Genomic DNA, 27,285 nt, shown 5'->3' on the forward strand with positions numbered 1-27,285 from the left:
TATTAAAATCGTAGCGTATGTTAGTCAAAGTACAAGTAAAATAATAGAGCAAATCTCCACAAAAAATCAACAAACTTAACTTTTAGGTAGTTTAGGCGCGCAAAAGTAGACTACAAATTATCAAATTATGTGAAAACGGGTTTTCATGGATTCTTCGTTTCTTCTACACATTCAACAACACTGCCACACGCTACTCAATGGATAATCTGCAACATTTTACACTCCTCGAACATACGTTTCACACGTTTCTCCTGACATCCGTTTAAACTTTATCTTTTCCCCTCTAAAAAATGTTTTTCTTATTAACTACACCATATTGCTGCTTCATGCATTACTTTCTTTCTAGTATGAACAAAATATGCTTTGGATCTTTTCTTTCCTAACCATCCTTTCTTCATCCTTCCTTTGCTGCGCTCACAAAATTTAGTGCGATGGTGCACCATATGATGAGCTGGGCGCTGAGGGTGCCGATGGCGCTGCTGGTGCACCATAATCGCCCGATGGTGGTGGCGCAATGCTGTTCGGGTATGGGCCGGTCTCTTCCTTTTGTGTCTTGTAGCGAATGAAGTAAACTTCGGGTTTGCTGGGTTGTGTTGGTGCCGGTGTGGGAATGACGATGTCGGGTTGTTCTTCGGGTTTCTTGACCAACACATAGACCAGTGTCTTCTCTTCGTTTTGTGGTATAACTGGAATCACTGGTGCGGTTGGTGCTGGTGGTGATGGCGCCTTAATGAAAACGATTTTGTAGTGCTTCTGTGGTGGTGGGAAGACAATGGGTTTTCTGTAGAGAGGGTGAAAAAAGAGAAAGAGCAGTAGAGAATTAGTAAATTAATACAATATAAAGTTAAGTTTACTTGTTGTGAATAAAAAATCTTGTTATGAACTCATAAAGCATATAAGAGATAGGGTTAGAAAGCTTTCACTTAATTTTTAGTAGTGGTACGAAATTTATACTTCAATTTATGTACTGGTTAATTTTAAGAGATTTCCAAGAGCAGCTTCAGTGGCTACCAAGCTTACTTTTAAAGCTTTGGGATGGAGATTTTAAATTGTTGAACTAATCATCAAAAGATTGATTAAAACTTGGAAGCTTTCGAAAGAAAGAGATAGGTTTAGAGAGCTTTTACTCAATTCTTAGTCGTAGGACGAAATTTATACTTCTTTTTATGTGGTTTATTTTGAAAGCTTTTAAAGAGCTGCTGCACTATGTACTATACTTATTTTTAAAAATTGTTGAATTTATCACCAAAAATTATTTAAAAGTTGGAACTTTTACAGCTTTCGAATGAAAGAAGTAGGTTTAATCAGCTTTCACTTAATTCTTAGGGAGTAAATATATACTTCAAAGATAAACTAACTTCAAAGCTTGCAAAGATAAACTAAAAAACTTTTCGACTAAAAGCTTTCATTAAAATTTTTCTGATTTTGATGTGAAAGGGAAACAAGCAAACATAAAGCACTTTTTTTTAATGTAATTAGTGGAAATAGTTTTATGTACTTGTGTAATATACTTAGTCCCGAAATTTTATTTCAATCCCGAACTTCTGTGGTTGAAAATTGATTTATGATCATATTTTGTATGCTAGCTTGTTTAAGTAAAAAGAATCCCGAAATATTTTGTTGATTATTCGGGATCCCGAAATAATTAACTTTCTCACCAGCTTAACTTTTTCTATTGGTATTCATATTTTTAAGATGTTTTACTTTATTAACTAGCCGTTTAACTTGGTGATCCTCAAAGTTTAAAGCGCCTCTTTACAGCGCAGTCGAGCTTTCGCAGAATAAAGCTTTCGGTAGATTATACAAGAAATTTTACGTCAATCACGAATTTCAGTGTTTGAAAATAGATTTATTCTCATAATTTGTATGCCAGCTTGTTGAACTAAACATAATCCCAAAATATTTTTTTCAATTTTTCGGGATCCCGAAATAATAAACTTCGTTTTTGTGCCAGGAATAAATTTTATTATTAGTGTTTATACTTTTTTATGTGATTTGCTTAACTAACTAGCTGTTTAACTGACTGATCCTCAAAGTTAAAAGCAACTCTTTAGAGCATAGTCAAGCTTTCACAGAATAAAGCTTTCGGTGGATTATTAAAAAGCGGCATTAGACAAATGTACTACAGTTTCGTTTTTTTGAAAAAAAATTGCATATGCTATTAAAATGTATCGCTTCGAAAGCTCTATTTAGTAAAAGCTTTTTAAGTTCCTTGTTTCCAGCACCGTGATTGTTCACAAAATTGCTTTTTAATTTATTTTCTTTACCAGAAAATTCATCACCATCAGTCATATCTTTCACTTTCATCAAAGTTCATACCTTTTATGCCATAATTATGCCGCCCTCCCCAGCAACCGCCTACAGCAGCTTAATGACTGCAACGAATCTGTGTGCGAACTCGAGCGCAGTTAATGATCGCTACACTTTTAAGCACATTGTCATTTATTTAAATTTATGTTGTGTTATTTTAACTATTTTTTTAATATAAGTTTAATTATCTTTTGGCCAAGACACGCCGCAAGGCAAGCGAAGACAAGTGATTGCCACCTGCGGCGTATGCAAATGAGGCAACACCTCGCATTGTCGATGAAATCAGTTAATGTTTGTTTTGCCACAGCTCAGCACCGCCAGCAATTCATTAGTGTCACTTGTGATTAGTTGTGTAGCAGCAGAAAGAAAATAAAAACGAAAACCAAGTAAAAGTGTGCTTGTTAGTGTGTGTGTATGGCAGATAGATGGGAAAATGAATTATGAAGGCAGCGATCACAACATTTGTAATTATTAAAGTAAACATGTGTATACATTATATGAATATATATATGTATATACATATATATATGTATATATATATGTGTGTGTGAAGAAATTAAGTATGCAAACTAAGCGCTTGCAACAGCGTACAAATTAGTGCAACGTCAGGCGATTGCGCGCAAGTTTTGTTGAAGTGCTTACAAACACACATGTATATGTATGCATGTGTGTGCTGACTTATTTATTTAATTTAATTTATTTTGTTTTACAACAATAGCATTATGTTGCAGAGATTTGCCTTTGTTGCATGTGGCAACAGTTGAACTAATTCATTTGCCTCAAGCGCTTGCTATTAATTTCAATTTTTTTTTTAAGATTTTTTTTATTTTTTTTTTTATATTTGTTTTTTGTAATTTTTTCCAACACTCAACTCTTTCATTTCATCATTTTTATGCTCCATTTTTCAGCATCATCCGCCCACTTGCCTCCACTCGTCGTAGTACGCATGCATCACTTGCTGGCTGGCTGGTTTGGGAAACCAACAAATCTCCATACATACTTGTACATCTTTCAGGCCTGCCACAAGCTTGCCACATATCTCAAGCGCTCATCTTTCACAGTAGCTGCGGCCGCTGTTGCAACTACTGTGCGCGCCTACTGTGCACCACCCGCTGTCCGTCCACATTTCATTTGCGCAAAATTTATGCGATTTTTCCCGCAACTCTGTTGCGTCTGGGAGTGGCGCCGCGAACGCAATGCAACACTTTAATTGGTTTCACTTTGTGCTGTGAGTTTGTGTGGCAATTTGTGCGCAGACGCAGCCAGCAACAACATGCACATAATATACTATATATGTATACATAGTAGTTAACCCCTTCTCTGCCTGCTTGTGGCTCTGAATTGTCGAATTGACACAGTTTCAGGCAACAACCTGTGGCTGCCTGGCTCAGCTGCTTTCCCTAGCGTTCGCGTACGCATTTGCATTTTCCCACTTTTCACATGAATATTGGGTTCAAGTAGTTCAAAGTACAGACAAGTGAAACTTAAGTGGGTGGTGGTGGGCGGTTTGAACGCATAACTGTTTTACAACTACTATTGCTGCTTTAACTCGCTGGTTGCATGATTTAACGGTTAGCTGGTGTACTACGACCTCGTAGCTCATGCCAAGTTTTGCCGGTTGATTTAGATCTTTATGCGCCGCTGGTGATCTTAACTAGCTCTCAGTATTTAGCTTTTCAATATTTATAATCCAGCGTTTTACCTTTTCTCTGCTTCCATTGCTTGACTAATGTTAAAAAAAATAAAAAAATTTGAGCTGTATCAAAATTTTTGGTGCTTTTTTAATGATGTGCTGTTATTGTTTTAGATTTTTAAAAGCTACTACTATTTTTTTAGTTATTGTTTCATTATAAAAGTGTTTTAAATAATTATGACGCATTTTTTCGAAATTATGTTTCTACTACTATTTTTTCTACTACGTTTTTTGCTACAACTACTTTTTAAACTTAACTGGAAAAAAATTTTGGTGCCGTTTTGCAATGATGTACTTTAATTTTTTTGGAATTTTCAAATCTACTACTATTTTTTAAGTTGTTCTATAACGGTTTTTTTTAAATAATTATAAAAACTTTTCTCAAAATTATAATTTTAGTACCATATTTTCTGCTACGTTTTTTTGCTACTGCTACTTTTAAAACTTATAAAAATCGGTAACTTTGCTTAAAATATGTGTTCCAACATAAATATTAAAAGATATTATGACTAATATTAAAAGAAATAAAAATTTTATATTTTTTGAAGTGAAAAAATATTTAGTGATTTTTAGTAGTACTTTTTTAGATTTTTCAATTCTACTACTTTTTTTAAATTTTATTTTCTCGTTCTAAGCATGTTTAAAAGTTATTATACATACGTTTTTTTTAGAAATTATGTTTCTACTACAACTTTTTCTAGTACACTTTTTTCTACTAGGTACCTTTTTTTGCTACTACTATTTTTAATTTTTAATAAAAATCGGCCAAATTTTGTAAAAAGTCTGATTTTATGGCAGCCTTATTATTGGTATAACGTTTTAAGTCTACTACGAATTTGTTTGTGTTTACTTTTTTACAATTTTCCGAACTCAGCGCGCATGGAAAAAAATAAGAGACCTAAGATATTATATTATAACTTAGTAGCAGCAATATATTCGAGTTACTTTACCTCGAATCTCCTAACACATTAACAATAAATAAAATGGAGCATATGTTTGCTATCTCCTTGTTGTTTAATAGCTTCATTAAGGGTTCCTTTCGCCAGTCGCTTACCAAAAGTCAAGCTTTATATTGCAGCTTTATTTATAGTTCTGCCATAAATATTTTTTTCATATTGCTTGAAGTGTTGGAAAAAACTATTTTTTAATTACTTAAAAAGGTAGTATATACTTCTATGCTAGCTTTCATCCATAAAATAGCATTAAAAATTCCTTCAGTTATAGCCACAACCAATTTAAAATTGCTCAGGCATTATTTTTTCGCTGCCTACTGTTTTAAAAAAATAGTAGTATATTCTACTACTTTTTTTTGTTCAAAAATTGCTTCTTTTTATAATTTTTTTTTAATTATATAATTTTTTCGCTTCATAGTGTTTCATAAAAATAGTAGTATATTCTACTAAAATTTTTTTTAAGTTCGAAAATTTACTTATCTTAATGACTTTCTTAATTTTTTTAATTATATATATATATTTTTTTTTTTTGTTTATCATTAACAGCACCTTCATTACTAATATTTTGTATTTTCAACTCACTTCCTTACATTATCGCCATGACATGTCACTATTTAGCAGAATCTAACACTTTTCTGCAACTTAGCAACATTTAATTTATTTTATTTACCAGCAAACTGAGCGCTTAACTCTTTCAAAAACAACAAAACGATTGTAACAAAAGTACTTAAATAAACATTTCCAGGCATCCATATATATATGTATAGTATACTTATGTATATACATAAGTAATTCGATAGCACTACAGCAGCCCGTTACAGCTCAACCCATTTCGCCACTTTTTTATTCGCAACTCTTTGCTATTTCTTCTTAAATTTGCTACACAAACACCTTCACGAGCCTTTCACTCCGCAACTGTTCCTCAAGCGTTAAATTATTTTGTAAATTATACAAAAAGCCTGTGAAGCGAGTGAAGAGCTTTCAGCGCAAACAGATCCATCAACGTGACTTCTTGCATTACAAAAACAAATAATGGTAATAATGATAAAATAAAATAAAAATGGGCAAGTCATTTCACTAGCAGATTTTTATTAAAATTGTTGTTGTCATTACAACATTGTTTGTTGTAATATATGCTTACATAAGTGGCGACTCACAGCAATTGCCGGAGAAATGCCAAGATGCAAAAGTTTAAAATAAATTGCGAAGGAAATCCGAATTTGCTGAAATAATGACGACTTTTACTTTCTAAGTGATAGTCGCATCAAATTGCAATGCAAGTTATCAAGAGCGTCATAATTATGCAAGATTAAAATAAATTTGTATGATGGAATTATGATTGAGCTACTCAGTGTTTACTTTATCAATTTTAATGGTGTAAAGGTCAAAAAATTTTATTGTAAATTTAAGGTCCTCAACATACATTTTTTTTATTTCTTATAGCTTCATATACTTTTCAAAGAGTGAAACAATAAATAATACTATTTCAATTTTTTTTTAAAAACTCTGTCTCTTAAAAATTGTCTCCAGTGATTTTGATGATCCTTACACTGCTACCAAATTCAGCGATAAATTTCAAATTTTGAATTTATGTAATACTTCCAATGGTCAAGCGTAAGATCGTTGATCTGCTTAAGATATTTGAATGCAATTTTAAACTCAGTATAAATCATTGTACGAGTATTTTACAAGCACAACGGCAAACTTAATTTTGTCTTTTCCTCATAAGTAAAATGTCGAATTTTCTAAAAATCTCCTGTACATAGGATCAGTGATCTCTGTTCGATCTCATTATGATATTTTGGCATTTTTTTTATTCATAAAAATATGAATTACACTGACAAGTCAAGAGTGTAAATTGGCTCTTCACAACATTCACCTTTTGTCCTTGCTAATATTCGGTGTGAGAAATTTTTATGATCGCGTCTAATAACTAATATCTTTTACAATCTTTAGTCTAAATAGACTTCAAATTCTGAATTGTCAAAACCTTCATTCGATCCTTGTAATGCGTTCGGTATTTGAAAAAGGCAAGATTATTTATTTCAGCAAGCCTTTAGCAAAAATATCAACTGATATAACATGATCCTTTGAGTGATCTGCGATCGCAAATGCTAGCGAATATTATACGGTTCGAAATTTTTATTTTAGTAGAAGGTTAAAATTGTTTAACCAAACAGTTGTTGTTGTATTGAATTCAATGAAAAGGGAACTTTAGTGTACATACTTAGATGGACTAGTATTTTTTTAGCGATCTTACAAGTGATCGCTGATCTCAAATCATTTTCATGAGCTTCCTCGACTGTCATTTTTAATTATGCTCAGAAACATAACAATGTTATCAAAACAAATTTAGCTGAATATTGTTTTTAGGTACCTTTGTTTTCATTTATTGAAATTTTTCAAAATTTTTTGTAATTGTGTTAAGATCAATGACCAAAAAGTTTTGCTATTGCTTCTATATTCCTGTTTTATTAACAGGAGCAAACATGATTATTCAAATGGTCCACATATAACCAGTTGACAACTAGACCAAATGAAGACAGTTTACAATAATTTGCAAACATGAGAACATAAATGAAACTACACATTAAACACTACCCTTTCAGCACCGGCTACAAAAGTGGTTCACTTGTAACCAGTTGGCAACTAGTTCGCATAAAAATGGCATAATTTCATTTGAGACAAAAAATAACATAATTCATCATAACTTCTCACACATGTGACTTATCACACATATCGCTTTTTATTTGCGGTCTAAAACCGCTTACGTCGCTTAATTGCACGCGTGGGCGATGACAGCAAAGTATTACATATGTATAAATACAAGTAGTTTTGCATTATTGCATTTTTTGCTGTAACTTCATCTAATTGTCTGGGAGTCGTTTTTCTTTTTGCTTAACTAACACCCAAGAAAGCATGAAATGCAGTTAAACGTTGATGCCTTCACCAGCAACACACCCACACATCACCACTTATGGTATGCATTTTCCGCAAAGTCACAAACAGAGCACAGATTACATGTTACATAAGAAGGAAGAGATACTAAATGCGGTGTAAATATGAAAAAAAAATGTGAGCCACAAGCGATCACTTAGCTGGCAAACTGTTTGATTTTGTAGGCGTAACTTAGCGCTTTACCTGCACTACTCACTTGCTGGTGTGTGGTTTGTTGTATTAAGCTGCCTCTTTCATCACTTTTGTACTATTTTTCGCTATATTAGTTAATGGAAAATTGAAAAATTCACGGGAAGCCTTTGAAAGTATTTATTTTTGACATGCTAGTGAGGATCAATGATCGACAAGATGGCAGTTGGCAACGCTAAAATGCTTAAATGCCAGCGCTGCTATAATTTGTTTATTTGTGCCTTTAGCAACACTGCCAACTTAATTAAAAAAATTAAATAATCAAGGCAAATGCTCACTTTTATATTGAAAATACCAAAAATAACTACAAAGCGGCATAGCTTGATAAAAAGCCTGATGAACAAGCGAAAAACTGTTATAGCAAACCTACAACAGCGTAAACTATTTCAACCATTTTCAGCGCTTAGAAGGCAGCAAGCGAAATACCGGCGCGCCACACGCCCATGGCGACAATGTTGTCAGCGCCTTATGTGGCCTACTGCAAAATTTTACAAAAACAAAAGAGAGTTACGCTAAGTTTTTGTACTTCCTGATTGCTGTGTTTAACGGCATTTACACACATACATATGCACTAGTTTCATTACAATTGTGCATAATGCGATTTTTTGGAGTTATGATGTTATCGCTTTTGCCGTCGCTGGCGGTCGCTGCTGGTACCACTTGTACTAGTCACCCAAAGGCATTTGTGTACCTATATTCGTAGCACACATATTTGTTTTTGTTTTTCCTTTTTTGCAACTTTTTTTGGAAGTTAAAATGAAAGTAAAGTTATAAATTTAAAGCAAAATATTTTGTAGCTGAACTAATTGCTCTTAATGCCCAAATATTCGTGTTTGGTATATTTTTATATATGTATACCATGCATATATATGTAATATAAGCACATATGTATATGTAAAAATATATATAAATGTCCACTTATAATATATTTAGTATTACCTATACATTAATGTATTTTTTGTTATTTAATAATTAGCCAAAATATCAGTTTTAGCCGGCACAGTGTGCTAATTGCTGAATTATGTATTTGCTTAAAATTATTATTTCAAGCATCTTTAAGGAAGCTCAAAACTAAGTAGTCTGCTAAAATGTTCATAATATTGTGTCCCTTAAGTTGTTTTTAAACTATGATGATCTAAAAAAAATTTAAAATGAATCTTCAACTGATCTTTTACACCATATTTCTATGACTCGAAAACTCTTAAAACAGAGCGACATCACTTAAAGCCATAAAATTCTGCCGTGCCGCATAAAAGTCCCGTCAAGTAACTTTTCAAAAATTGTAAATTTTAAATGAGTTTGTGGTTCTGGCTCACGATCAGTAAATTATCTAAACTTTCGAATTTAAAGTGATCGTGGTTAAAGATCAGCTACTTTTCTAATATTTTCAATGTAATTTAGCTTGGACGCACTTAAATAGAGTTTTTAATTTATACACTTCTTTAATTTCATTAACAACTACATGCATTTATTTTTGGAAATATTTAAAACTTAGCTACTAAAACGATCGAGTTCTTACAATCGCTTCTTGTAGCCTATGAGCTCATAATTCTTAACCTGGAAGTCAAAAATATCGCTTGAGAAAGCTAAAAGCAATCATAAGTTAACAATCAGCATTGAAGTTTGTATATTTCAAGTAAACTTCTGTCATAAATAACAGTTGCTATAATTTGATCCTGAAATGATCTTCGTTTCCAAATGATATTGTATATTTTTCGTTCTGAAATTTTTGATTAGTCAAGAGAAGAAAATTATAGCTTATTTAATCAAAAAAGTTATTCTTTTTTGGAATTCATTAAAAAGTGAGCTTTAGAGGCGATTATTTATTTATATGACTCAATATTTTTTAGCGATCTTCCAAGAGATCGCAGCTTTCGTATAATTTGAATGAGCTTTTTCGAATAATATTTTCATTTATTCTGTCAGGCCAGAAATATCTTGAATGCATTAAAAAGTGAGCTTTAGAGGCGATTACTTACATAGATAGCCTAATCTTTTATAGCGATCTTTCCAGTGATCGCAGCTTTCGTATAATTTTCCTGAGCTTAACAATGGTAATGAAAGTTAATTCCCTAAATAATATTTGAGCACAACTCGTGGGAGCCAACTGGTCGTGAATTCCTTGAAAAGTGAGCTAAAGATGTGATTATATTAAAAGCGATCTTGCAAATGATCGTTAATATTAAAAAATGTACATCAACTTTAACGACTAATATTTTTAATTTTTTCTATGGAACATAGCAATCATAATGCAAGAAATAAATATTATTGAACTCTGCTCAAAACTTATGAGTTTACTATTTTTAAGCTTCAAGCCAGAAATATCATAAGAAACAACAGTAGCTATTCATGTAGTAAATCAACGATCAATAGTGAAGCTTTTGTGTAAAGATTGTTCTCTAAATGCTTTGGAAAAAAACAACATCATTAAGAAAAATGTGAAAGAAGGGTGTAAAACTGATCATAGCGCGCACTGCTTATGCGAGGATCACTTCATTGTTAGGGTTAATTTTATAAATGACTCAGTCTGCGTATCATGCGTATCAGAACTTAACAGTAATCGCTAAGAGAGGACCATAACTAACTGAACATAATCTAAAAGTTTTGAACCCAAATATTGTGGAAAATTGATGATCATGTCATGATCAAGTCGTTCACTTCTAAGAATGACGAAATTATAAGTAGGTTGATCAGATTGTGGGTGTTAGTGAACGTTAATTCTAAACTTTTACAGAAAATGATCCAAAGTATGAAAATTTTAACTCAAACATGCTTCGGGATGATCATGTCACAGCTAAATTACAAAAACAGTAATGCCAAGAAGGTAGCAGTCATATTTTAAAATTTTCTTTGTAAAGATTACAATCGAATTATCATTAAATAATATAAGTAAATTTTTAATGCTGAAAAAATTATTTAATGCTGATGACATCATACTATCAACACATAATCGATGACATAGACGATGACGAGCAGTGAATAATTAACATAACCTCTACAAGCCCTAAAGCCACTAGATTCGCACTGTCATGCAGAGGTAAAAATCATACAATTTATTTATATTAAAATAGAAAGCTTTTCTGTATAATTAGCATTGCTGCACTTCCTCCTTTCCTTGCCAACTCATCCAACAGTTCATCAATTACTCATATATAATTGCTAAGCACTTATCATTTTATGTAAATATGTATGTCAACACTAAGTTCATGCTAAATGACGTTAAGCACTCTCTTAACTATAATTTACATAATCACAATGGTGTAGACGTATCGACATTTAACACCTGCTACTTTAATAAAACAACAATAAAATTAAAGCGCATCAAAGCGTCTGCCTTTCACCGGAGAGTGATCCTCAATGCATGATATGCATATGCAACATGTAGATCTGTCTGTATTTATATGAAAAAGTAAGTTGTTTTGCAATAAGGAAGTGGCTGCTGACATGCTATTGTCTACCGAAATTAAATAATAGACAAAATTGAAGTGAAATAAAAGGAAAATTGTTGCTATAAAAACTCCTCCTAAAAGCAACCTCGAGCCGTTTTTTCAAATCCTAGTCACTGAATTGAGTTACTCTGCCGCAAAAAACACGTTCCAAATATTTCAAAACACCAATTTATTTATGTACATGAATTCGTTTTGATCACGTGCCCCTTGTAAGCGTTGCCACCATTGTCTAAGTATGCATGTGCAGACCATTTGTGCAGTTCGCGTGCGTTTTTGCAATTTTTTACAAACTTTTTTCATGCCTTTTCATATTTATTTGCCACATTTTCCAATAACCATAAACAGCTTGCCGCATTTGAACGTCAATTGTCATTCAAACAGCTGCCGTCTGTCAGTCTAATGCGATCAACTCGTTTGTTGGCGCTGACATTGTGGCAATTACTGCTCGGGCTCATGCAATTGCACTCGTGTATTTTGGATTTTTTGGCTTTCGTTTTTGCACGACTTGTAGGTTCACGCTGCTACCGTTAACGGTGCTAAGTTCAAGCAGCAAATGTGCGCTTAATTTCCGCCTAAGTGCGGCGAATTCGTTTTAAGGTTTTGAAAATGCCGTCTCGTATGTGTGGAATTTGAACGTGTTTATATCTTGATCTTTTAATTTTTATTTTTTGTGTCAGCTTGGTTTTAGATCATAAGGAAGCGGTAATTAAGTGGCATTTTTGGTTTAATTAAATAACAATATTTGAATATATTAATGAAGATAGCTGGCTGAATAGTTTTATAACTTTAATTTTTTGAAAATTCGCCAGTTTTGCTAGAAAAAAATTCAGATTTTTAACAAAAAAAATTAGGTGGCAACACCTTTCTAAATTTTGAAATCTTTTTAGTGATAACATTAATTTTAATTTTTACTTCAATTTTTTTCTAATTTTTAATAAAAAAAAAATTAAGTGGCAACATTTTTCTAAATATTTAAAATGTTTTTATATTAATAAATTTCAGTTTCAATATTATTTTTTTTAGAAATTTGCCAACTTCGCTCGAAAACAGTTCTAATTTTTAATAAATAATATTAAATGGCAAATTAGGTGGCTAAACACTTTTCATATATATGTTTTTAATATTAATAAATTTCAGTTTCAATATTATTTTTTTTAGAAATTTGCCAACTTCGCTCGAAAACAGTTCTATTTATTTTTAATAAAGAAATTAGAAATTTTTTCTTTAGTAACAAGTTTAAAGTTTTTTGAAAGTTGCAAGTTGAATTTTGCAACTAAAAAATCTACTTTTAATAAAAAAACTTAGGTGGCAACACTTTTTTAGATTTTAAAATTTTCTAATAATAAGTTTTAAATATTTAAATTTAAATTAAATTTTATTTTTTTTCTATTAAATATGCCTATTTTTCTCGATAAATATCTAATTTTTCATAAAACAAATAATGAAGTGGCAACTCTTTTTTAAATTTTATAAACATTGTTTTTGAAAACAGTCCATTTTTTTTTAAATAAATAGTTCTGATTTTTTGTAGAAACTTAGGTGGCAACACTTTTTTTTATATTTTTTTTTATAATAAGTTGTAAAACAATTTTTTTTATTAAATTTTTTGATTTTGAACGAAAAAATTCTTACTTTTATCTTTTAAAAATTAGGTGGCAACGCTTCTGTAAATTTTATAAATCTAATTTCAAAAATTGTCAAATCAAATTTTCTTTGTGAAATATAATGCTGATTCTCATAAAAAATAATTTCAGTGGCAACATTAAAATTAAATTAAGTGGCAACATTTTTTTTTTGGTTTCCAATTTTTGATTGCTAATAAGTTTCACTTGTTATTTTTTTTAAATTGCCAATTTTGCTAAACAATCTACTTCTGATTTTGAATATAAAATTAGGTGGCAACACTTTTTCACACTATAAAAGTGATTTTGTGATTTTACTTATTTTTTTAATTTTTTTTTTAAATATGAATAATTCTGAAAAAATATAACTAGAAACGCTAAAAAAATCAAACTTTTTAATTCTAATAAATTTAAAATTTGTATACAAAAAATCAGGGTAACCCTGCTAACTATATGTAAGAAATTAATTAAAGTGAAATAACGGAAAATTATAAAAAAAAATTAAAAATTAATTATACGCAGATCTTAATCGGAAAAATCAATGAAAACAGCTCTCTTGAGAAAAATTATATCTAATTGAAGATCCCGAAAGACTTCGTGGCAACTCGAATTGTAGAATAACACGGAAGACATCAACAAGAGAGTGAGGCTTCTTTCAAAGCGTATAGACAGGGTAACGCCAGGTTACGCGATCTAAAAGTAGTAAACGACTACCCAAGACTAAAAGGAGGCAGTTTTTAGTCAACAGTATCTAATTGTCCTACAACTACTTTAAGAAAGACTTCTTGGCAAACCAATTAATTGAAGAAAATGTGCGAATAATAATTTTGAATATACATATGTATCTTCGTATTTTTTCCCTCTCATTATTTTTTTATTTATTTGGCCTGTATTCGATTAATTATTATCAATGGTGTGTCTCAACTACGCAATATCGACACAAGCAAAACTTGATGGATACCATCAAAAGCCATTTGTTCATTAAAATATTACTGCCGTTATAAAAAATACGATGTTATGAAATTTTTATCGCCACTGTAATTGTCAACTGCGTAAATATTTTTCATTGTCCGGCATTTCTGTGATTTATATGCGCTAGTTTTACTGCATTGTCTTGGTTTATGACGGCTTGAAAGGAAACTGTCAATAACACAATTCAAATGACAAAAACAAAAATGCAAACAAGTGACAATCTTGACAGAATTAGAGGAAAATATAAGCATAAGTATGTGCATATATTTTCATATCAAAAAGTATTTATGAATCCGCAGAACATTTCATATTAGCTGTCCTCGATTCGAAAAATTTTGGCGAATCGAACACACAACTGGTATAAATTACATAAACTGGCATAATCAAATAAATAATGGCAAGCGGTTATGCGAATTAATGCGAATGCTTGTATTGAGTTCAGCTGTCTAACCAGCTTTCATATGGAACATGTTCGACAAGAAATTAGATCTTAAATATTTTGGTCCGATAGTCTATAGCATTTGGGCTTATAAGATTTTCCTCACCAATAAGATCCAACTTATGACTTTTGAGACTTTCTCTATTTCAGTCTGTCACCAGCTGATTTACAGCACTTACACAGTACTCTTTTCTTGAAATCAAAAGAGCAGAAAGACTTAGTTATTCTGAAGGAATATTGTTTTTCTCAAAGAAAAAAGGAAGGAAATAAGAGTTTTCCAATCAAACTTCAGCTTAATTTAGATAACACAAATATGTATATCATATGTATATTAAGAAAGCCTTAATTGGTGCTACTCAACTTTTCGCCAATATTCTCTATATGTTAAGAACTAGGAAATGTTCAAGCGTCGTTTTCAAAGGACTTAAACTTTCCCACTTTTTTCTCTCCCACTTTCATCATTTCCTTTGAGACTTACCTTGGTGCCTGATATTCTGGTTCTGGTGGTGGCACATGCACATAGACATGCTTATGTACCACAGGTGGTTGTTGTGGTGGTCCATATACCGGTGGTGGCCCATAGCCGCCGCTGGGCGCCGATGGTTGATAACTGCTGGGGGGTGGGGCGCTGTAGCTGTCACGTGGTGGTTCTGGACGTGCTGTGGCCAAGCCAGCTGCAATCAAAACAAGTAAAACCTGCGGGAAGAGAAGAGTGCAGTGAAAGACATGTATGAGCACAATTGGCATCGAAAGTTATAAATGAGGGCGTCAACATAGAAATAATGGTTTGATTAGCCGATTTTGAGTTCAAAGTACTTGAAGTAATGTATTTTACTGGTAAATATTTTTATACTTATGTCTCCAACGTGTGGAACTTCTGTTGGAATAAACATTTATTTAGTGAAGGTAGCTTTTTTTAATAAAATGTGATTCAGTCTTATATATTCGTGATTTTTTACGATTTTGTTTTCTATTTTATTTTCATATGGATATGGTTTTTAACAATTTTTTTTTTATTAATAAGAAAATTGTGGTATTTAAAAATAAAAATGGCATTAATTTTATTCGACAAATAATTTGTCTTTAGAACTGTCCTTTTTAAAATTTATGATTTTTTTTCAGCATTTAGAAATTATTATTCAATACAAAAACTATTATACAATTTTGGACTAAAATAAGTATATAGAACGAATTTTAGTTATCTAAAATTTTGAACTAAAACGTTTTTTCATGGTTTTTTTTATAATATTTTGTTTTGAAAACTGCATTTTTACGCATTCAAAATACAAAAAAGAATAGTTTCAGAAATAATTTTTACAATTTTCAAACTGTGAATTTTGGAAATTTATGTTTTTTGGTTGAAAATCTTTTCGTGCGTTTTAAAAAATTCGAATTTTCTTCCAGCATTTAAGTAGAAAGTGTTTCCAATTCAAAAAATATCATAAAGGTTTTCTCTAAAATTTGGATATAGAAAGCCAGAGTTTTATTTTTCTAAACTTTTGTTTCAAAAATATATGGTTTCCAAAACTTATTTTTCCAACGTTCAAAAAAAAAGGCAATCTTATTTAGGAGGTAATTCCAAACAGTTCCAAGCTGTCAATTTTTGGAAATGTATTTAATTTTTCGGAAACATTTTCATCCTTGTTAAAAGTTTCAGTATTTTTGAGCATTTGAAAAATATATCGAAGGAGGTTTTTTCCAATTAAAAAAAAAAAGAAAAAAGCAAGAATTGTATTTTTCTAAACACAAATTTTGAAAAATATTTTGCTTTTAAAACTGTATTTTATATACATTCAAAAATAATAACAACATTTTAGAAAAAATGTTAGAAATGTCCAAACTGTAAAACTCTGATATTATTTTAAGTCTTACAAAAATTTTCGTACTTTTTAAAAAATTCTCAGCATTTAGAAAATATATCGAAGTAAAAATATTGTTGCTAACATATTTCTGCTGCTGAATTTAAAAAAAAATATAGAATGCAAGAGCATCTTTCTAGAAAATAATTTTCAAAAATATTTAGTTTTCAAAACTGTAACGACATTATTTAGAAAATAATTTTCTAAATGACCAAACTAAAAATTCGAAATTAATTTTTGTTTAATTAATCAATTTTTTTCATTCCTTTTATTTGAAAATTTTTTAAATTTTTTGAATTTGAGATTTCGAATTTTTGAAATTTAACTTTAAAATTTTTCATCTGTTCAAAATAAACCAATATGGTTTAGGAAATAATTTTACAAATTTTTTAAACTTATTTATTGCCAAATTTTGGGATTTTTCTAAAATTTCAGCACTGCATTTTCATTTTATTTATTTGAAAGCATTAAATTTTGAAATTTTCCAAATTGATTGATATTATTTTTTTAATTTCTTCAGTCCATTTTTAATCAAAATAAGGTCCTTTTTTATTTTATTCAGTTATTTATTTCAAAACTCATTTTGGATTTTATATTTATATAAGAGTTTTCATAATTTATTATATGCTTATTAAAAAATATTGGGGTTTAAAGTTAATACAGTTAAGACACATGTTTAAAACTCCGTTATTTTTCACATTTTCCTTAATAATGCTTCGATCCTTAAATAGGACTAGGCGTTTATTTCCATAAATTTCTGGTAATTTTTTTTATGCATTTGGCTGAGAATGAGATGTTTCATTGCTTGAGTTTTTTTTACACACATAAACAATTTTTCTTATATTTTTTTTTTAATATTTTGTTTAACAATTAAGTTTTTGGAAAAAATACACTTTGTCTAACAGTTAAGACTCCTCTCATACACGTACCGCACAAAAACGCTTCATTTTGTTTGAGTTTTTCGAAAACAGTTTTTAGTTTTTTACGGTGTAATTTCAAAGGATGTGCGGCGCTTCGCTACTGCGGAAGTTTAAATCCAAATACAACAAGTACACAAAGTCGACAAGAGACCAAATTGACTGTACGGCGCGGCGCGTCTTTCTGCATGATTCTGCTGCGGAGTTTGTCGTTTATATAGGTACGCGTCGCAAAAACCGTTTCGGCAAAGTCAACGCCGACGAAGACACGGCGCAAAAGCAAAGCCAATTGTCTGCGCATGCGTAGAGCATCTGCAATGCGCGCGCGCGCGCTCAAGCAATAGATGAGGCAGATTGGCACACGGGTGGCGGGGTGAGGGTACACCAGCTTTTGGGTGCAATTGAAGAAGACTTCAAGCGCTGCGCTTTTGCTTTCATTGTTGCCAATGTTATTGTAGCGCGCCGGTTGCTGATTGCTGTTACAGTTGGTGTTTGTGTTGTTGCTGCTTTTTCGGTGTTGATTTTGTGGAACGTGTGCGATCACTTTCGGTTTCATTACCTCACCTAAGCGTAAGAAAAGCCCAAACTCTCTGCAGCTCGCAAGTTTTTCCAACGCTTAACGTTTGCGCTTCGGCGCGCGCTCTTCGTGCGCATCGCCGCCGCTCTCCACACCGCTACGTCTCAGCGGTGTTATTGTTTTCATTTTCATTTCATTGTTATTAATGTTACTATTATTGTTTCAACTCAGCTGGTGGTGGTGTTGGTCTTGTGGTCTTCTGCTGTTTGCCACCCAAATGATCATCAAGCCCCAAACCTCATTGGCCACGTTTCGTTGCTCTCTTATTTGCTTTTATTTTACATTACAATTTTATTTCCCTCATTTTGTGTGTGTGCGCTCAATTGCTGTCTTTCGCTTCGTTACTTTACTTATTTATTTATTTATGTTTTTGTACTTTGCTTATTCCAACTGAATTTCATGAATTTCATCTGCAGCTGCAACATCTTCGTCATGCGCCACAATCTCATCATGCCAAATGTTGCATACTCCACACTCTTACAGCTGGCTGTTTGAGCTGTGGTCTGCTTGCTGCTTGGCTGGCTCGTCTCGTGATCGCTCTCATTAGACCAAATGCCGCAAAGTGGCAGCGGCATGCGGTCAAATCGCCAGCAAACATTACGTTCGTTCAGTCAAACAGATGCTGGCTTTTTGGCAACAACGTTCATTGCCAGCACGATCGCTCGCACTTTCGCTTGGTTGAAGATCACTCAAATGGTCGTCAGGCAGTCAGCAACAGTTGGGAACGTTAAGCGTGGTTTTGAGTAGGATTTTGAGGCCCATTTGACTGTGTGGATCGTGGCTTAGAGGAATTTGGGTTAATATTTTGTCTTAATATGTTGGTGATCTTTTCCTAAATGAGTGCTTTAGAATTTATGTTAAAAGATGTGATAAAGTGCGAACGAAATCACTTGTCTGTGTTAAAATACATATTTTATTCTTCAGAGTGACTGCGCAGTACTCATTATTGTATGCTAATGAAGCCAACGTTACTAAAAGGGACTTGTCTGAGGTGTTTCTCTAAATGGTTGTATTTTTAAGCCACGAGACTTGAAAATTCTGGCACACGACGCACGCTATCAGAAAAACCGATTTTTCCGCGATGGCGCTTGGTCTCACAACTCAGTAAGGGTTAATCAGGGTTAAACAGGGTATCTTAGAGCAAACATCCATATATAGTATATATTTTTAAGTATATTTGGATCTTGCGAATATCCGAAATTCTGTGAGTCGAAACAGCGAAACCAGATAGTTAGTTCAGGAAAGAAAAATCTTAACAGACCAGCTGTCCATAGAGTAGCTCTACTGAGCTTCATATACCGAGAAAACTACCATGTTTTATGTCCCATATTCGAAAAATAGAAAAATACCCAAAAGATACAAAAAGTGAAGTTCGCCAATCCATTGTTAGGTTAGTTTAGTTCAGGTAAACAGGCTGATATTTTTTAGGCCACGAAACATCCCACGAAGACAGCTTAGAAGCGACTGTTCATTGTGATGACCATAACTCCTAACTAGGGATCAAAATTACTTTCACAAATTTTAAAAGCTGCTTGAGCCTGCCTCAAGTATATTGAAGCGGCTAATATCAACTCCAGCCTACTCGTCTGGTTTGTTGAAGGTATGAAATTAGGGTCTGACGAAAATGGGACAATGGAGAAGGAAGTGTCTTGATGCTTGCCCCTCAACTTCCTCTAACCAATATGGACAAGTTATGTCCTCCAATAAAAAATATTTAAAATCTTTAGATTCGCCATGTCAGTGCCAATAGGACAGTGCTGAGCTCACCCAAGGTTCATAGGTCCAGCGCTAGAACGCAAAGGAACGGGCTCCTTTCCAGCCTGATGGTATGTGAGTAAGGGTGCCCTTTATTGCAAGGTCGTCAGGCTAACAGTTTTCGATATAGCTAAACCTTGGTGCCGCTTCTGTTCACGGCTTCTTGCCAGGCAGATTGGACATCGTTCGATTGCAAACCGTCGTTCAGCTATCCACTATAACTTTTTACCTTATTAAGCCAAATCCATTAATGATGAGTTTTCCGAGTCTGTACGACCGACCAACCGAAACGGGGTCGATTTTTACCCTTTTCATTGTATAATAGAACTGAACTCATGTATAATCCTTCCTATTCCTTCCCATATTCGTGCATCTACCACTAACCATAACATGATCTGAATATACTCTAATCCACCATCATCCGCTCCCATACTACCGATAGCGGTTCTAGGGTGCTTTTTTTGCTATCTCACCAACTTTTTCAGTTTGCTGCGATTCCGCTGTGACCTGGCACCCATACCAGTCTTATCACAAAGACACTCGCGATCAATAGCATCGAGGTTAGGCACTCTTTGACCAGCCCTGAACGCTCTGTTATCTGAGTGGATGGTCCTCAAGTTGTTTGTGAATTACTTACCATATTTTTTTTTAAATACACTATAGTATTTTGGAAATCAGCCACCAACCCCTTGAGTTCTGAGAACAGGACAACAATGCTAAGGTCATCGTCATCGATATTTTTGGATTCCATCCTAGAAGAAATATGCCTGCTGGCGATTAATAAAGATTCAAGCCAATTTTACGTGTGAAATTCTGAACCGTATCCAGTGAGGTCGTTCTACATCGACCGAAACAAATGTTAAGCAGAAGGGGAGAGGTCTGCACTACAAAGGCAATGCAAAACTTTCTCTACGCTGTCTTCCCAAATATTTTTTTACCTATCTTGAAACATAAAGCCGAGCTTTACCATGCTGGAAAATTTTTTTCTCAGTCTACTAGACTGTTCCTGGAGTTTCCCCCAAGCGTTCGCTTCAAGATTAAAGTTGGTGCCGGCAGCGTTCTCTATTAATGGTTGCGATAAGCTAATAATACCGCGCGAACTTCTGATCACATAAAATACAGAACCTTTCCATCATGTATATTCGATTTTGCCGTTGATTTGGCTGGTGGGACAGGTTTCATGTGTGATTTTTTGAGTTTAGGGTTGTCGTAATGTATCCATTTTTCATTAGCCCTCACAATCTGATGAATAAACGGAGCCTCACAAAGGATAATTTAATTTGTGCTCTAAACATTTGTTATGACATAACTAAAGCTATTCAAAGTATATCAAATCAATTTGTGGTTAACATTTCGACCCTTCAAAATCTCGGCAATAAAAAGAGAAGGGTTATTGCTGACACTTTTTGAATCCAATACCTAACTAAATGGTTACCTAATATTCGTGCTCTCTATCGCAAAGTGACAAAATGTCAATTAGTGACCAAGTAGACCACATCAAGCGCGTAGATCGTGGGAATCTATCAGAGCTCGTAATGTGCTCGTACCCACGAAACCATATTTCCTCGCGCACTTATGCAATTGCTCGTTATCGGAAAGCAAAGGCTAACAATTTTTTCAAAGCAAAAAAAATAAAACAAAAACACTTGAAACTATGTTCAACGTTAACTGTTGCTGCAATAATAAAAACAAAAACTTAAGGTAAAAAATTAAAACACTTTCACCTAAAAATAAAATCATATTTTTTATTTATATTTTTGTTTTATTTCTCTCGACACAAAATCTGTAACAAGAAATCTTCAATCAAACCATTTTGTGTATTGGAATGTCAAATGTAATGGCATTTTTAAGTGGCAACACTGACAATGCGGATGTGTGCGTGTGATGATGCAACATGTGGTTACAACATGCTCTGCAATGAGACTACACGTTTCTCATTGTAGAGCAAAATGAAATCAAAAATAAATAAATAAACATTTTATTAGAAAAAGGAAAGCGAAGAAAGACAACACCAAATGAAAGCATTTTATATCAATCAGCTTGAATTCGAAAAGTCAATATTTCAGCATTCTATGCAAATGTGGAGCGGAAGGAATCTCACAAGCTTGGCCTAAAAGCTTTTTACAAGGGTTGCCTTTTATATTGTGGAATTAGAGAATAAAAATAAATATTAATCAACGGAAAGCACTTTTTTATTTTTCGAAATTTTCTCCATTATGATCTATGCACTTTGGCATGCGTTTGAACCGTTTGTCGAAGCACTCTTGCCGCTCAGATTGAGATATCACTCATCAGAAAACAGCCATAAAGTCTGATTTTGATGATGATGAAAAAGTGGAGTTCGGCAATTCATTATTAGGTTAGTTTAGATGAGGTAAGATGAGGTAAACAAGTTGATATTTTTGAGGCCACAAATCATCCTCTTTACTTTCGTCCTTATTCGCTTAAATCCACGATTCGTCACCTGTCAATGTGTCATAAACGTGTATGGAAGCACCGCTATCGAATTTTTGTAATATTTCTCTCGACCAATCAATACGACTTTTTTTTGAGCGACTGAAACATTGTATGAGATCTACCGTGAACACATTTTTTACAGCTAAATGCTCATGCCATATGAAATGTGTGATCCAACTAACGAGTATCGTTGTCTCAATCTCATGATAGGTCACATCACACAATATCCGTTTGCGCCCAGCACCAATTTCTTCCGGTACAAGAACTGATTTTGGACAACCTTCACGCAAATCGTCTAGAACTGATTTACGTCCACGTTTGGTTTCACCATATCATCGATAAACACTGTTCCTTCATGGAACTTTCTCACCAAAAATTAGATTACTTTCATCGGTGAGCTGTTGCCGAATTAGTTCACGTCAAAAGTTAAGACTCTTAACTGGATGGCGTCCAGATGTGGTCTGACTTCTGAAGGTACCTAATGTTATGTACTAGTTGTGTATTGCTCAAGCTTGTATCATAGTCTCGATATCATTACAAAAGTATTTCCTAAATTTATTTTTTGCTTTTCTTATCTCTTTCTTGGATGATCATATACTTATATAAATATCCGGAGCTTAAAAGCGGAGGCACGAAGATAGATTCAAATAATTTTTGATTGATTATCACGCCCCTAGTAGTGCTAGGCCGGTGTGTAATGATGCCCATGAAAGCTCTGCGTGTCCTCTAGACTGTCCGCTTACTGCTGTGGTGTCATGGTTGGTATGGCTACGTAACATAAAAACTTTAAGGTTTTTCCTAGCCATAATACGAGCGCTAATCGTAAGACCGCAGTTAGCCATATATTATTTGTAGTTCGCTGTCCTCAGTCCGCAAATGCGATCCTTTTAACCAATGGCTCCGAAAGGAGAACCAAATCAAACTGTTCGTTTGCCATGCGATTAAATAGGGCTAACGAAGCTCATTTGCTAAGATCGAGGTTAATTTGTAAAATTATTTATTATTTCATCTGCATCCTTTTTAGAGCAATCGAAGGGAAGTCACTCAGTATATAATTTTAAGAGTTTGTGTACAAGTTTAAACCCCGATGACCACTAACCTTGGGATCCTTCTCCACTTCACATATCTTCTTTTCCGAAGTTAGGCGGTCTGCAGCATCGGCGTCTGCCTGTAGACCATGATTTTCACCTTGGGGTATCCATAATTGATTTTTAGGGGAAATATTTGCAATTTAATTCCATTTTTTTACCGAGATGAATATTTTAAGTTACTGTAAACAGCACAAATAGCATAGTATGTGAAAATTATAGAAAATGTCGAACTATATGATAAAGTTGTGAGTTTCCAGATTACAACACTAGGGTAGCCAAATTGCGAAATAAAAAAGGCAACCTACGTATTTGGTGTGCTTACATCAAAACAGTTACATTTTTTGGAATGCTATGGATGTTGCTCGAATTTTTTTCTTTTACAATGTACTTTATTTCTTCCATTTTTTTATAATTTTTTCTTTCATTATTTTTTTAACTTTTTTGTTTATGTTTTATAACATTTTTCGATATTTTTTATTTTTTTTTTTTATTTTTTATTTTTTATAATTTTTTCTTTAATTTTTTTTAAATTTATTTCAAATATATTTTTTTTATTATTTTTTTCGATATTTTGAATTTTTTTATTTATTCTCTCATTATTTTTTTTTTTTTTGTAATTTTTCCATTTTTTTCATTTATTTATTTTTTGTTTATGGCAACACTCGCGCTCGAAAGTGCAGTGCATCGGCATGGCGCTGCAGTGGAGGTGCCAATTTACGCATTACGCAAGCGCACCCCATGCGGCGCAATTCCGCGGCAACCGATAGCGATCAATGCGCGGCAAGCGCAGTCACTGCAACAGCAACAATAACGGCAGCAAGAAATTTATTTTTTCTCTTACGCACTTATTTATTTTTCGCCTTCTTCCTACAGTCCCCACACGACAGTTGTTATTGACATTAAAAAATCGGCCGATCAACTACAGGCCAGCCAGCAAGCGCAACAAAAACCAAGCGCAGATGGCAAAGCAGGCACTCAAAGCTGAATAAAGCTAAGGTAAGGTAAGGCTATCGGCAGCAGGCACGAAATAAGCAACAATCGCAGCGAAAAAAAAAACAAAATGCGAGCAAAATGAAGTGGCAACAGTCAAATCACAGACGTATGATCGCATTTGCAATCGCTCTTTTTATGGCCACATTGTTGTTGTTACTGTTATTTTTGCTTATCCTATAGTTGTTGTTGTTTCTGCTGTTGTAATGGCCAAAGTGGCCAGTCGTGTGCACAATGCGATGGGAAAATGCCATTGACGCTGGCGAAGAAGCTGCATAATGTTGCTGCTTAGACAGCAGCTGACTGCCACAAGTGCATCTAGTTTTGCAACAACAACAACCACAGCATGCTCAGCAACAGCAGCCAATGTTCGCCTTTTACAATCACTTTGAACTACTTTGCGTTTAAATAACTGCCGCGGAAGACTGGAAAAAATAAACCAAATCACAATAAATATAAAATATTAACCGTTATGATGTGTTGAAAAATATCGAAATAATTTTGTGGAAAGCTGTCGAGCTTACAGTCCTTTACCGCCTGCGCAATATGCGTACTAAGTAACTCTAAAACTGCTACTACATACTATTAGACTTAGGAAAGCTGGTTAAATGAGGGGCCCTGGGCAGGGACACATTGAAATCCTCCATTACGTCGCTACCATTCGTTAAACTCTAGACCACTGCATCGCGAAACTTCACCTGGCGATACCCTCTCTGCTCATACAGCTGCGAAGGATTTGTGAGCGGGGTGAAGCCGTTGGAGAAGAGCTGCAGTGAGCGTTTTCACAGATGGATCATAATAAAGAGGGAGCGTAAGAGGTGGGGTCTTCAGTCGGGAGCTCCCTATCAACTCTAGTTGCATACTACTGTAGTGAGTTTAAAGCGGAGGTGGCTGCCATCAAGGTGGTGCTAGGTACATATATTATTCCGAAGTGCAGTCTCCTTCTGAGAAATATGCATTCGAGTCCGTTGTCCGATATCCCCTTGGGCTCTAGCGCTGAAACTATGGACCTTCAATAAGCTTAGCAGGCACTGGTCAACAACCAGAACTTATGCGACTGCGAAATCCTTCTGGTCCACCGAACTTCTGTTACAAAGCAAATTCAATCACACAGCTATGGTAGGGGTTCTGACTGGACACTGGTACACACGTGGTACATTGTGCTGGGCTAGGTCATTTGTCACATTTTTCTTTATACACCTTTGGTGAATCTTGCGAAGTGGCTGGGATTGATATTAATCAACATAATAAATTTATAGTAAGCTGAAAACGCTTCCTCGATCAAGGAGGTAAAACAATTTAAGCAGTTTTTGAGTAACACAAAAGACTGATATTGTGAGTTCCATTTATTTTGTATCAACCCTACGAATTAACTTAGCTTAACCTACAGTCCTTTGCGGGATAAAATTTCCGATTAAACAAACCCAACTCTCAATCGAAATATGTGGACTCCACTCATACAGTCAGAAGCATTAATTCTAGATTTGTTTCTCCATAATCGATTCGTACACGAACAGCTATTCAATCCCGGATTAAATAACGTAAAGTAAAAAATTATATTTAATAGCGACCCTTCTTGTCGTAATGATAGTTTGACAAGCTCTAAAATCTGAGGAACCTTATTTTTTTTTATATAGAAAAGTCAGAGATACTTTTATGGGCCGTACCATTTTAAGATCTCCGAAAGATGAAGCAGAATAAAAAGGCAAAAAAAATATATTATGGGGTCATTGGTACCCGATTGATCTCATAAGGGTTAATGAAAGAAGAATCGGAAAAATAAATTCGAAATAGACGCGTACCACAGTTGCAACTGCTTCAGCTGCTACAACTGCGACGATTTTGTGCATTCATATTTTGGTCAAGTTGTCGGTCGCACTACAACATATTGTACAACAATAGAAACAACAACGAAGTTGTTGTAAATGCGCGAAGCAGTCGATAAATGCTTAAGCGCGGCAGCAGCTGCAACAACAGTGGCAAAAACTCAAGAAACACACGTCGCTTGCCACATTCCGCCTGCAGCACGCCGCTGTCGATGATTGGAAATTGTAACGAAACAGCAACAAAAACAAAAGCAAAACTTGGAGAGACAAAAACTACGTCGTTAAGTGCTTGTTGTATTTCTTTTTGTTGCTGCTACCAATATTACATATACTTACAAGTGTATGCATGTATGAATGTATGCGACAGCACCAGTTGCTGTTGATTGCTGCACTTGAGGGCAACATTTGCCACTGCCACTAATGGCGGCACATGCAACGGCATGCGCAATGAGAGCAACTGAATTCAAGTGCGTTATGTTGCAACAGCTACAATGCCACAGACGCCGTAAACCATGCCGCACGGCACAGCACTGTCAACAGCCAAGCGCAGGCGAACGCTCGAGCAACAATTGCAATTGTAACAGCAATAAAATTGCATCAATATCGTGCCGGTAGCGTAATGTTGGCGACATTAGACATAAAAAATTAGTGGCAAAATAGTGTCAACAGCTTTGCCAGCGGACAGTAGTGTCGAGGCGGTGGCAAACGCGGCGATCGCAGACACAAAGACGTCATCTATTTGCGTAATCACCAAGCGGAGTTAGCTCCAGGCTGGAGGTGGTGTTGTAGTAAACGCAGTCTGTTGGCAGATTTATGTCTCCAAATTTCCCATCGGAGAGAAATGAACTAGTAAATGTCTCTAAAATGTTGTACCGTTATATTTTAAACGTATCCGCCGTGCGAAAGAAAAGAGGTCTTGGGTTGAAAAAATAAGTCTATTGAAAGCAGGAAAATATAGACGATACCTGCGCACTCACTAAGCAAATGTGTATTATTTAAAATCTAAGCTTGGACTATTGCATTCATTATGTGTCTTCTTATTATATTATACTTTATTGACGTAGACACCGCTTATGTGGCTACAGCTGAGCTTACAACACCGCACCGCACCAGGTCCTTCTCCAACTAGGCTTTCCAACGGAATGGAGGTCTTCCTCTCGCTCTGTTTCCACTCACCACCGGTGGGTACTGTCTCGAATACTCTCAGCGCTGTAGTGTTTTCATCCAT

General features: G+C 34.1%; 1 protein-coding gene across 1 annotated transcript; it reads right to left on the reverse strand.

Moving 5' to 3' along the window:
* Window positions 1-423: 423 nt before the first annotated feature.
* Window positions 424-27,285, reverse strand: LOC120767694 (proline-rich extensin-like protein EPR1). The gene is made up of 4 exons (XM_040093885.1): window positions 27,234-27,285; window positions 23,250-23,338; window positions 15,064-15,281; window positions 424-781 (listed from the first exon to the last, which is right to left on the reverse strand). Exons 1-4 carry the CDS (start codon window positions 27,283-27,285, stop codon window positions 424-426), a joined length of 717 nt encoding a protein of 238 aa, XP_039949819.1.

This window comes from Bactrocera tryoni, chromosome 2 (genome assembly GCF_016617805.1).
Source record: "Bactrocera tryoni isolate S06 chromosome 2, CSIRO_BtryS06_freeze2, whole genome shotgun sequence".
Taxonomy (NCBI): domain Eukaryota; kingdom Metazoa; phylum Arthropoda; class Insecta; order Diptera; family Tephritidae; genus Bactrocera; species Bactrocera tryoni.

Excerpts from the sequence above, each read along its gene's own strand:
- LOC120767694 (XM_040093885.1), bottom strand. The coding sequence starts at position 27,285 with ATGGATGAAAACACTACAGCGCTGAGAGTATTCGAGACAGTACCCACC. Across the intron at positions 23,339-27,233 it reads CGAGACAGTACCCACCGGTG|GTGAAAATCATGGTCTACAG; the intron begins GTGAGTGGAAAC and ends GGATACCCCAAG. Across the intron at positions 782-15,063 it reads CCAGAATATCAGGCACCAAG|AAAACCCATTGTCTTCCCAC; the intron begins GTAAGTCTCAAA and ends CCCTCTCTACAG.